This window comes from Amaranthus tricolor, chromosome 15 (genome assembly GCF_026212465.1).
Source record: "Amaranthus tricolor cultivar Red isolate AtriRed21 chromosome 15, ASM2621246v1, whole genome shotgun sequence".
NCBI lineage: Eukaryota > Viridiplantae > Streptophyta > Magnoliopsida > Caryophyllales > Amaranthaceae > Amaranthus > Amaranthus tricolor.
The window spans coordinates 14,981,301-14,993,828 of NC_080061.1; the positions used below are offsets into that span (position 1 = coordinate 14,981,301).

A 12,528-nucleotide genomic window follows, 5' to 3' on the forward strand; every position below is an offset into this window, starting at 1 on the left:
CCTTATTTCTTTAAACATTTTTTGTTTTATATATGATTCAAATAATATTAAAATACTTAACTTAATTAGGCATAAACTATTAAAATACAACCATTAGTTAATTGAAATACAACCATAATTCCATAAACTCATAATTCCATAAACTAAAAGCAAGATTAAAATTTATAAGTTGAAACTTCAAGCTCCATTAATCATCTTCAACGACGTCAAGAGTTTCATCGATTATGACCTCCGGATGCTCCAAAGTTAATGCATTACCTAAATCAAGAGCACGAACAGTCGAACAATATAAGGTTAAAGGAAAAATATTTTTACTCTTAAATATTAAATAATCAATTGAAAAATAATTAAAAATTTATACTAACCTTCCTCCATATCTTCAAGTGCAAGCAAACTCTCCTCTATTGCTAAAGGAGTTCTAGAAATACGAAGCCAATCTTGTGCGCAAATAAGGGCTTCAGGCATCTTTGGAGTCAATGATGTTCGAAAATCATCAAGAATACGACCACCAGTACTGAAAGCCGATTCAGAAGCAACGGTAGAAATAGGTATAGCAAGCACATCTTTAGCCATCTTTTGAAGAATGGGATACCTTTTTGTTTGATCTTTCCACCATAGTAAAATATCAAAGTTAGAATCATGAGGTTCACATGCATCTTCTAAATACCTATCCAACTCACTTTTGTTTAGATTGGTTAATGAACAACCTGTCTCCATTTGATATCTTGAATTCATTAGTTCAATAAGGTCCACCTTCCCCACTCCTTGAGTCCCACTTTGAGTAAAAATGGTAGAGGTTGAAGAGGTGGAAGTGGAGGAAGTAGCTCCACTTGTCTTTGGTGGAGGCATAGAATAAGAATAAGAATCAAACAAGTTTTGAAAAATCATTTTAATCTTTAGTGACAAGAGAGTAGATTTTGTGGCATCATATGAAGCACGCACAATCCAATCAACATAATTCCACTTATGCCTAGGGTCAAGGAGAACAGCTACAAAAACTAAAATATTGATATTATCGATGTTTCCATAATATTTGTCATATTTTGCCATCATATTGATAGCCATTTTCCTTATACCCTCATCATCGACACTCATGTTGTTGGCAAGCAATAATCTAGTCCCAAAAATCTCATGTGCATAAGAGTTGCAAGTTACATAACGAGAAGCAGAAAATCTCAAAGTTGCATCATAAAAAACACTCAAAAAAGGTAAGAAAGTAGACACTTTCTTCCAATCCTCTTCAGTAGGAGCACCACCAAACTTCCTAAGTAACTTAACTAAAGCAGAATCTTTCATGCATAAAGAAGCAAATGACTTTTTAAATTTGATAGTAGATTCAAGCATTAGGTAAGTTGAATTTCATCTAGTTTCAATATCCAAAACAACAAGGCTTTTTCTCTCCTCTTTCTCCTCTTTTATGCATTCTTTAAACTTGTTAAGCTTAGCAGGAGAAGACCTTACATACTTCACAAGAGCACGAACTTTCAAAACAGACAAATCAACTTCATTCAAACCATCTTTCACAATCAAATTCAAAATATGTGACGCACATCTCATATGTAGGTATTGACCCTCCAACAAACCAGTATCCCAAATGTTAAGTCCTTTCTTAAGGTAATTGGCCGCTATGTCATTTGAACTTGCATTGTCTACGGTCAATGTCATGATATTTTTCAAACCCCAATCAATCAAGCATTTTTCAACGGCTCTACCAATAAGTATTTCCTTGTGACCAGCAATAGGACAAAAGTTTATGATTTTCTTTTGCAAATTCCAGTTATCATCAATAAAATGTGAAGTCAAACACATATAAATTAAGTTTTGCCCTGATGTCCGAGTGTTTGTTGTTAGACAAATTCGTGACTTAAACTTTTGAAAAAACAATTTCAACTCATTTCTTTTTTCAATGAAAAGACTATAACAATCTCTAGTGGCAGTGCTACGAGAAGGAATCTTAAAGGATTCAAAGCCCTACAATACTCACGAAATCCTTCACGTTCAACAAAAGCAAAAGGAAATTCATCCACAATAAGCATTGTAGCAAGTTTTTTCCTACACAAATCATTATCAAATTCCCACAATTTCGGAATACCAACACTATCAACACTACCATCCTCATTGACTCTTCTAGCAATATCTAATTCAATTTTCTTTTGCTTCATATCCAAATTTGGAGGATATTTTTTGCATCTTTTAATATGATTAGCCAAAGGAGTTGTTCCATTTTTGCTAGGACAACTAATAGAAGTTTTGCAATACTTACAATGAGCAATTGTTGAATCCAATTCATCAACTGTGTAATGATCCCACCATTTTGACCTATTACTCCTCGTACTAGTAGTTGCACGAGTTTGTTTTTTCTATTTTTTAATTGGTGATCTTGTATCTTCATCCTCATCGAACAAGCGATCAACACTCTCTTCAAATTGAGTTCCTTCATTCGGTAGTGAATTTCCATTATCATCAAAAGACGACCCCATGTTCTATACAAGTTACCAATTCATAATCAGTTCATCGCTAGTTGTATAATACTACAATCAATTCACAATCAGTTCATCCAAGACCTTTCAGCTAAGATAATCACAACTCAGAACTTACATGAATCAATTTCAATCAGTTCATTCATCAGTTCATCACAATTCAGTGATTCACAATCAATTATTTTCTCCAAATGTAAAGCAAAAAACAAAGGATGTGTAGAAGTAAACAATTCACAATCGGTTTATCATTAGTTGCACAATCAATTCACAATCAACAGTTCATCAAATTAAATGGCTACTGAAAATCAGAATATCACAACAAAAATCAGAATATCAGAATAAATATCAGAATTTTAAACAAATGATAAAGAGCTACCGAAACTCTAGATGATGGTACCGGTGGGTAAGAATTCATGTAGATCTTCAATTCACTACCGAAAATGGCTGAATAAATCTGTGACAAAATCGAAAATGGCAAAAAAAAAAAAAATAAGTACTGAAGAAGATCTGTGACAAAATTGAAAATTCGAAAATGGTGATGAACTAAGATGAAAAAATCGAAAATGGCAAAAAAAAAATAAATAAGTACTGAAGAAGATCTGTGACAAAATCGAAAATGCAAAAATGGTGATGAACTAGGATAACAAAATCGAAAATGCAAAAAAAATTAAATCTGTGACGAATATCAGAAAATGCGAAAAATTAAGAAGATTTAGAGAAGAAGAACAATGGTGATGAACTAAGAATGGTGATGAATTGAAACAAACTTACCCAATTAAAGAACTGAAGAAGAAGAAGAAGATGACGTGTCAAAGTGAATGGTGAAGAAGAAGCAAGATGACGGCGTCAAGAACTGAAGATTGAAGAAGCAAGATGGCATCTCATTGAAGAGTGAAGACTGAAGGAGGAAGATGGCATGCAACAGCCAGCAAGAATGAAGGAGGAAGAAGACGGAATACTGGAATAGGCCCAAGGTAGAAGGAATCTGATTAAGTCATTTAGGGTTTTTCATTTTTGTCATTTTGAAATAAAAAAAATTAATCAAACCATCATGTTGAGGAAAGAGCAATGTCACTAATATTGATTGATGTTAAAGAGTACAAGTACTCTTATTTTCCATTAGAACCATCATGTTGCATTAAATAAGAGTACTTATATTGTGCAATGTGGTAACACTTTTATTGATAGTGTTATTGACCATTCATTTGTTGTTTGGAAATCATCCATAGAATGATAGATTAATATTATTTTATTAACTCCGTTTTGAAATTGTAAAAATAGAACCATATTTAGGTAGAAATTGATCAATTCAATGTCAAGATTGATCACTTATAGGTAGAAATTAAATTTATTTATTTTAATTGAAAATAATTGATATATTTAAGGTTTACTTTAAGTTGAAATTAATACCTTTAAGATCAAAATTGATAAATGCCTAAAAAATGGAAAAAAAACAAGGGAAAGCATGTGTGGCTGTTACACACGCGAATTAGATGGGCACAAACTTACAGTCTCATAATGAGTCTCAGTCAAGTTTTTGTGCTTCTCCAGTCCCTTTCCATCTTCTTTCCCGTTTCATTTCTAGAGTCTTGAATACGCCTCAAGTTCAACTCTCCCATACTCCTGCAATTCACGGTAACCGACCAACATCTAGCTCCATCTCCAAAATGCCACAATTCAATGCAATCATTGTACGCCCATCTACTCGAGCCAATTCATCGCCAACTGCCCACATCTTCCCTGTAGTGTGGGAGAGCCCCTACAGTGCCTCATGCCTCTTGCTCCGACAGCCACCACAAGTAGCACGCTGCAACCATTCATTCGATTGAGGAGCTACTCTACCACCTCGGACTTAGCTAGCCAATAGCCTAGAACCGATGCTTTGTTACCATCACTATAAACAATATTGGTGGATACGGTGTGAGGTCAACGAGGTCAGTTGACAACCCTTAAATCCAAAATAAAATAACTATCCTAAATAAGTTGGTTACACAAAGAAAATAATAGGATTCAAAACCCATAACTTACATTTTGCCATTTCATATATTTTTTTCTTTTACCCACCCAATAATACTTTCAATCCCAAAGAAAGTAAGAAACCTTTCATCAGTATTGTCACTGTCATTCCAATTTCCAAACCCGAGTACCCCAACCCGCTGTCTTCTCACTCTCTTATTGGTGCCACTACCTGACCACCACCGTCTGCCGCACTAGCCACAAGCCCAGCTGCATGCCCGCTCTGCTCTTCTCTCCAACATCCATCATTAATTGGACCAAATCTCTTCTTTAAGGTTATTTTTTCTTTTTTATTTGAAATTTATTGTCATTTGATATAAGGAAAAATTGTTAAAAAACTACCTACAAAAAGTGGTCTTTTGTGAAAAACTACCTACAATAAATTTTTTTGTCAAAAACTACTTTAAAAATATAGTTTATTTGTCAAAGACTACTAATTAACAGAATCATCTATATTGACTGTTATTTTTAACATTGACCAACGTGTGATATGCACATGACTATTAGATGAGCTATTAAATATTATAATTAATTAAAAAAAATAAAAGGAACATTTTTAAACTCACATATCACTTCATCTCTAACCTCAACTCACCCTTTTATTCCAGAAATCAATAGCATTTTTCAATCTTCATCTTCAATAAAACCTACTATGAATGTCCATGAACGACACATGCATTCCGCATCTAATAGATGAACAACTAACAATACAAGACCATTTATTCTTCTTTCTCATTATTTCTTCTTTTACACTTACTCATTTTGTTCGCTTCTCCAACCTCTTCTTTTGGAGGTGGTATTTTTGTTGTTCCTTTCTTTTTCCTTTATATAGAAAAATTCAAAATTAAATATTTTTAAATGCTTGAAATATTATTTTATTGAATAAAAATTAATGGAGAACAAGAAAGGAGAAAGGACCATAAGCATTAAAAATATACACAATAAAGTTGGTGAAAAAAGATATGAAGATCACCCATACCAAGAAATATTAAATTAAAATTAGTGGGAAACACGTGAGAATTATAAGCAATATCAAAATATTAAAATAAAGTTACGGAAAGGTATATAAAATCCATAAGCATTAAAAAATTGGAAAAATTACATATAATAATCTAATTTTTTCATGATTTTCCTACAATAGTTCCACCTATTGATTAATCATGAATAATTCTAACTTTGGAGGGTGTTTTCACAGAGTAAACCCGGTACCTAGATGATTTGCTATAGCAAATTTTATTTGTTTAAAATAAGATAACTTGAAATAAAATATTAAAAAATGTTAAAAAGTTTTTCTGATTTTTTTTATTATTTAGAATTTTTTATGTAAATTTTCATAATTTTCTCTAATTTTACATTGAATTTCAGTTTACTTTTTTGGTAAATTACCTACTATAACAAATCAACGTGTTACCTGAGTTTACTTCAGACAAATACCCCTAAAGTTGGGGTTATTAATGATTAATCAATAGGTGGTGGGAACATTGCTGGAAAATCATAAAAAAAAAAGGATTTGAATTAGGTGATTAAAGTTATTTATGTCTAAATAAATTGGTATAAATAGAAAAATTCTATATGAAAACATCAAATCAGAACAAAGGGAATATAGGATACACTTATGAACAAAATTCAATCCAATTGATATCTTGCCTACATATAGAGCTGTTCAAAAGTGACCCGACCCGAAAATTCGATCCGAAACCGAAAGTAAATCGACCCGAAAATATGTTCTATTTTTAGATTTATCGACCCGAAGCTATACCCGAACCGGTTGACAACCGAAAATGGGAAAACTGAACCCGAGCTATAACCGATTTTTCTAACCGACACATAAACGTTAACCGAGATTACCCGAACCTAATAATGACATAACCGAGTCATATTTGATCTGAATCATGCTCGAGGCCAAACTCGATCTGGCTAAAGCCGACTTAACACGAACAAAATTTACATCGAACTACTGTAAACCTGAACCATTTTTACATAGAAGTATGATCGACTCATATTCAATCATCTTATTAGTTATTTTAATAAAGTGATAAATATTTTAACAAAATAATTTTATAAATACATGGTTTCATATATTTAGAGTTAATAATCAATGGTCAATGTTTATTTAACTACTTTTAATCGAATTAGATGAAAATTGATAGAACTTTATAATTTTAATTTCTGATCAAACAAGTAAAAGTAACAATGTAATAATGATTACTAATCGATTTGCATTTTCACTATTTTGATTAAGTAATAAATGAACCTTATCATCAATTAAAAAATAACTAATAACTTAATCTGATACTGACTCGATCAATAGTAGTTAGTAAATCGCAATTCGTAGCCGAATTCTACTTGAAAAATATTATAATTAATTAAAAAAAATAAAAGGAACATTTTTAAACTCACATATCACTTCATCTTCAACCTCAACTCACCCTTTTATTCCAGAAATCAATAGCATTTTCAACCTTCATCTTCAATAAAACCTACTATGAATGTCCATGAACGGCACATGCATTGCGCATCTAATAGATGAACAACTATCAATACAAGACCATTTATTCTTCTTTCTTATTATTTCTTCTTTTACACTTACTCATTTGTTCTCTTCTCCAACCTCTTCTTTTGGAGATGGTGTTTTTGTTGTTCCTTTCTTTTTCCTTTATATAGCAAAATTCAAAATTAAATCTTACTTTTGTGATTCAAAATTTGAAGTTGAAAATTGCAAATTGATTATTGCTACAAACTATTTTCTGGATCCAGATCCGACTCGGATTCGATGGGTCTTAAAAAATAAAACCCAGACCCTTAAAAAAGGGGAGAGTTTGGGACAGGTCCAACAGAATCCCGGACCCAAGACCATCCCTACTTGCAGCTAATTCAAGTATTTAGATAAGCCACTAACATAATTTATTTGAAAAACTAGTTATAAAATATATGGGGATCTAAAATAAATATTATAAGTTCATAACCTAACGGCTGCAGGTTTGAATCTACACGCTAACTCTTTTTTTAAATTTTTTTCCCAGTTTTGAAATCATCCCACTAAACCCCAAGTTTTGTTCGACATCTTCCATTTGCCATTTCAACAACCCTCTCTACGTGCCAACTTCAAGTCTGAAACCAAGCTCAACCACCGTTTCAACGTCCAAGGCTGACGTGCAGACGCCTAATCTTGATTCCACCAGCTTCTCACTACTGCTTTCCCTTCGGTCTTCTCTTCTCGCAGGTGATTGTTTCGGCATTCAATTTGGTTTTACCTTTTTGATTCAATATCTATTTGTTGTTTGATCAAATCTCTACTTGTTTGATCCATAAACTTGGATTAATTGTGGGTAATTGTTCGATACAATCTGCATTCTGCCTTCAATCTCTATTTGTCGATAAATGACAATTATTTGATTTATGAACGTAAAATAATTGTGGGTAATTGTTTGATTTAATCTACTTTCTGCCTTCAATCTCTATTTGTGGATATTTTTTTGATTTAATTGGAAGAACTTTACGGCCCATTTGCTAGGCATTAATAAACCGCGGTAATCGGAATGAAAAGTATCGTAATTTTGGTTGAAAAATCTCTAGGCTACCATGCTTAACAATCTTCAGTCATCTCAGTTTCTTTCATAAAATTCATTATAATACATTGCCATTGGGGGAGGGGTTGTTAGATGGTAATGGAAATTTATAAAAAAAAAACTTTTTTTGTGATCAATGTTTCATTGCCATAGGAAAAGACATGGAACTTTTGATGAAATTCTAAACTATATATCATTCATATTACTATCATTTAGTACCACTAACCAAACGGACTGTTAGAGTAAAACTCCAAAGTCTAAGGTTATTAGCCATGGAAGTTACAGGATAATTTACAATAAAGAATAAGCTGGGAATTGTACTCGAAGTCGAAAAATACTAAACGATAAAATTATTGGTCTTGACGAAACCATAGTTTGAAGGTGGTGTAAGTTTATTTTAACGTTAATTTATGCGGTGGTTACCAATTTATATTGATTGAAAGTTAATTCCATTGATATATTCAATTTGTTTGCAGATATATTATTCTAATGATGAGAAAGTAACAACAATGCCAAAGTCTTAGCACAAATAATATAGAGTCGACTATATAAATAAAAATAATCAATATGAGAGATGTTAGAAAAGATTATACTTTATCCGATTCAATCTAATAGTACTTGTCTATAACCAAGAAAATCAATTTCAATAGTCATTCACATATATCCTCATTCTATCTATTAAGATTATACTTTATCCGGTTCTATCTAATAGTACCTGTCTATAACTTGAATATAGGGAGGAAATATGTCATTAAATTTTAGCTACTATTATAAAGCTCTTTATGTTTTTCTATGTAGATAAGTAGCCTTGAACTCTAAAAGTGACGGTGAAATTATTTTCCTATTCAATGTTCATGTGGTTCACCCTTGAATATGATTCCTTGTTGGATGATAATGTAGTAAAGCATTAGAATATGTGTTCAGTTTATCTGCTATTGTGTGGTGTAGTCATCAAAGGTTTTTTAAATGACTAAATTCGAACAGATATGACTAATGTGTTTTCTGATAATTTGTGCAGTAAAATGAATGCTGCGATGTCTGCGGAATTAAATGTCCCAAAGGATGTTCTACAGCCATTGCTAAAGGCTTCAAATTCGTCAACATTGAGTGAAGCCTTAGAAAAGCTTATTGTTGTTTCAAAAAGCGATGATGGACGATCAGATCTTGCATCGAAGCATATACTCCCAATTGTACTCCAGCTACTTCAGCATCTCTCGTATCCATCGGCACATCCTGTTCTCTTGTTGTCTCTTAGACTTCTCAGAAATCTATGTGCAGGAGATGCGGTGAATCAGAACTTGTTCATTGAGCAGAACGGTGCTGCAATCGTTTCTAGTGCAATCAATTCTGTGGGCTATGATTCTGATAATTCAGCTTGCACAATTGTACGCACTGCCTTACAGGTGCTAGCAAATGCTTCACTTGCCGGGAAGGAAAGTCAGCGTGTAATATGGGACCAATTTTTCCCTGATTTTTTTCTCAGAATCGTTAGTATTCGCAGAAGGGAAACTTGTGATCCTTTGAGTATGATTATTTGTACTTGTTGTGATGGAAACATTTACTTGTTTTCTGAGCTTTGCAGAAATCCAGGATTGGCTATCATTGTTAAAATTGTTCGTACAGCTTCAGAAGGTATTAAATTTTTTATTCAAATTTCATTAGCTTTACATGTTTTGGAGTCTAATTGGGGTCTCTATTATTATCTCTACTAGTTGGATTTGGAGAAGATTGGGTCAAGATACTACTGTCAAGAATTTGTTTGGAGGAATCTCATTTACCTGCATTGTTCCAGTATCTAAATGATGACTTTAACAAACTAGAAGATCATCAAAGTAGAAATATTCATTTTACAGGAGACCAAGCTTTCCTTTTGCGCATTGTGTCTGAAATTTTGAATGAAAGACTCGAGGATATTCATGTTGGTTCGGAGTTTGCTTTATATATTCTTGGGTTGTTTAAGAATGCTATCAAAGCTATCGATTTTTACACCAAGGGCCAGTCAAAGCTGCCCACTGGCGTCCCTTCTATTGATGTCCTTGGATACTCGCTCATTCTTTTGAGAGATGTATGTGCGCAAGGGAGTAAGACAGTTTCTGAAGAGAACGAAATTCTAGATGTTGTAGCTTCATTAGTGTCTAGGGGGCTTTTGGATTTGCTATTATCCCTACTCAATGAGCTTGAATTACCAACATCAATCAGGAAAACTATGAAACCGGATATGAACCAAGTGCCATCTTCTTATTCGCCAAAGATGTGTCCATACCAGGGTTTCAGAAGAGACATTGTTGCAGTCATCGGAAATTGTTTATACAGAAGGAAAAATGTACAAGATGAAGTGAGAAAAAAGAACTGTATATTTCTTCTTTTACAGCAATGTGTTCTCGATGACGATAATCCCTTCTTAAGGGAATGGGGCATATGGTGTGCCAGCAATTTGTTGCAAGGTAATGATGATAACAAGCAGATTGTTGCTGATATGGAGATGCAAGGCATTGTAGAGGTTCCTGAACTTGCTAAGCTAGGCCTGCAGGTTAAAATTGACCCCAATACTAGACGTGCTACGCTTGTAAATATAACTTGAGCTGCTTTAGCGTAGGGCGTAGGGTATTGACTTAGTAGTTTTAGTTGTGTGCTTGATGATATTGGGGGTAATGTAATGTCATAAATGTTTTCCACCCTTACCTTGCAACATGCAGGTCGTGAGTTCGATACCCTACAGTAGCATAATGTCAATTTTTTTTAAATGCAGTGCCTTCACGTGTGGGCAAATAAGGGTACATATATCCACCCCTGGCCCCTGGGTCGATCCCTCATAGCACCATTTGTAACATAAGAAATGTTCATGGAAATTAAAAAAGTTAAATATATTTAGATGCTTGAAATATTATTTTATTGAATAAAAATTTATGGAGAATAGGAAAGGAGAAAGGACCATAAGCATTAAAAATATACACAATAAAGTTAGTGAAAAAAGATATGAAGATCACCCATATTAAGAAATATTAAATTAAAATTAGTGGGAAAACGGGTTTTAACTTTCGAGTGCTCGTAAATTCGATGTCGGGACCCTGTTGCGAGTTATATTTTTATAAATTAAATTATTTCCAAGGAATATATCACCATAATCACTAAAATGCCTTTTGCTCAAGCGTAGCGGAAAGAATTCGCAAAAAAGAGAAGAAAAAAAAAGGTTGCAACACGAGGACTTCCCAGGAGGTCACCCATCCTAGTATTACTCTCGACAAGACGCATAAATATTTACCAGTCGCCCTGAGAACTGACATAGAGCCAAGCAAGGTGATGGAGGAAGCTGAGTCATGGACTGGAAGTGACACCCTACCATGTAAAGATGACAAGGAGCTCAAGTAGGAATGGAGCAAGTTGCATAGGCCGCGAAGTAAAGGTTCTAAATTAATCCTACAGGTCGAAGAAATCCCTTTAATAATTTCACTATTAATCGATTTCCTTTGTTGTAGAATTTCTAGCCATAAAATTAGCTTCCTCCCCTTGAGTTTCTATAATTAACACTAAATACTATTATTAGGAAAATTTTGAGGATTTTTAGGAATTTTTCTAGGTTTTCAGAGATTTTTAAGGGATTAGTTTTTAATTTTCTTTTTTAGTCCTTCCTCTATTTCTTTTTTTTTTCGTACGGTTGCTCTATTTCATATACATAGAGTTTAGTTAATCATCATCATTTTCTTTTCTTAATGTAGAAGCAGAAAATTAGAGATAAGGCAATGAATAATAAAAAAAATGAAAATCCCTAATATCATGCCACCTAATTGAAATCTTACGCCAACTCAAAAGGTTTTAAGATATTTTCTTTCTATTTTTATTGTTATTGTTATTATTATTATTATTATTATTATTATTATTATTATTATTATTATTATTATTATTATTATTATTATTTGATAAAATAATATAGCAAATAAAAAGATTAAGTTATTATAGGTAATTTAGCTAGACTTAATATTTAAATACAATATAATTATTCAATCGAAGGAGAGAAAAAAAATGAAATTACCAAAAATAAATTAAAAAAAAAACTTATAATATAAACCGAATATTTTATTTTAAGAGAAAAAAATTGTATAAAAAAATGAAGAACTTAAGAACGATTGGAATAAAATTTGGAACGACATTAAAAATAAAACGAAATAATTATTGAATTTGTCAACATATTTAAGATTAAGAAAAAAAGATCTGTTAAATTTTTTTCTTATAAAAAAATTAGATAAAACAACTACTAAAAAGAAGAGATAATTTCTCCTAAAAAAATAGCAAAATAAATTAAAATATCTCTATTAAACAAGTCACATGCGTTTTCTCTAGTGCAGTAAAACTCTCCTATTTTCACTACACTTTTTAAGGAATTATTTTACTGAAGGAGCTGATTATTTCAAACAAAACCTCTTAGTAAAACATGGAGTAAAAATCTTCTATTTTCACTCCAGTTC

The 12,528-nt window shown here is 32.5% G+C and overlaps 2 protein-coding genes across 2 annotated transcripts; one reads left to right on the forward strand and one right to left on the reverse strand.

Moving 5' to 3' along the window:
* Window positions 1-187: 187 nt before the first annotated feature.
* LOC130801071 (zinc finger BED domain-containing protein RICESLEEPER 1-like) lies at window positions 188-1,344 on the reverse strand. Its single transcript, XM_057664832.1, has 2 exons — window positions 366-1,344; window positions 188-258 (listed from the first exon to the last, which is right to left on the reverse strand). The coding sequence occupies exons 1-2, from the start codon at window positions 1,342-1,344 to the stop codon at window positions 188-190; spliced, it is 1,050 nt and encodes a 349-aa protein (XP_057520815.1).
* A 7,743-nt stretch (window positions 1,345-9,087) lies between these two features.
* On the forward strand, window positions 9,088-10,693 carry LOC130801540 (uncharacterized). The gene is made up of 2 exons (XM_057665410.1): window positions 9,088-9,697; window positions 9,778-10,693. The coding sequence occupies exons 1-2, from the start codon at window positions 9,088-9,090 to the stop codon at window positions 10,644-10,646; spliced, it is 1,479 nt and encodes a 492-aa protein (XP_057521393.1). The 3' UTR covers window positions 10,647-10,693.
* The last annotated feature ends 1,835 nt before the right edge of the window (window positions 10,694-12,528 follow it).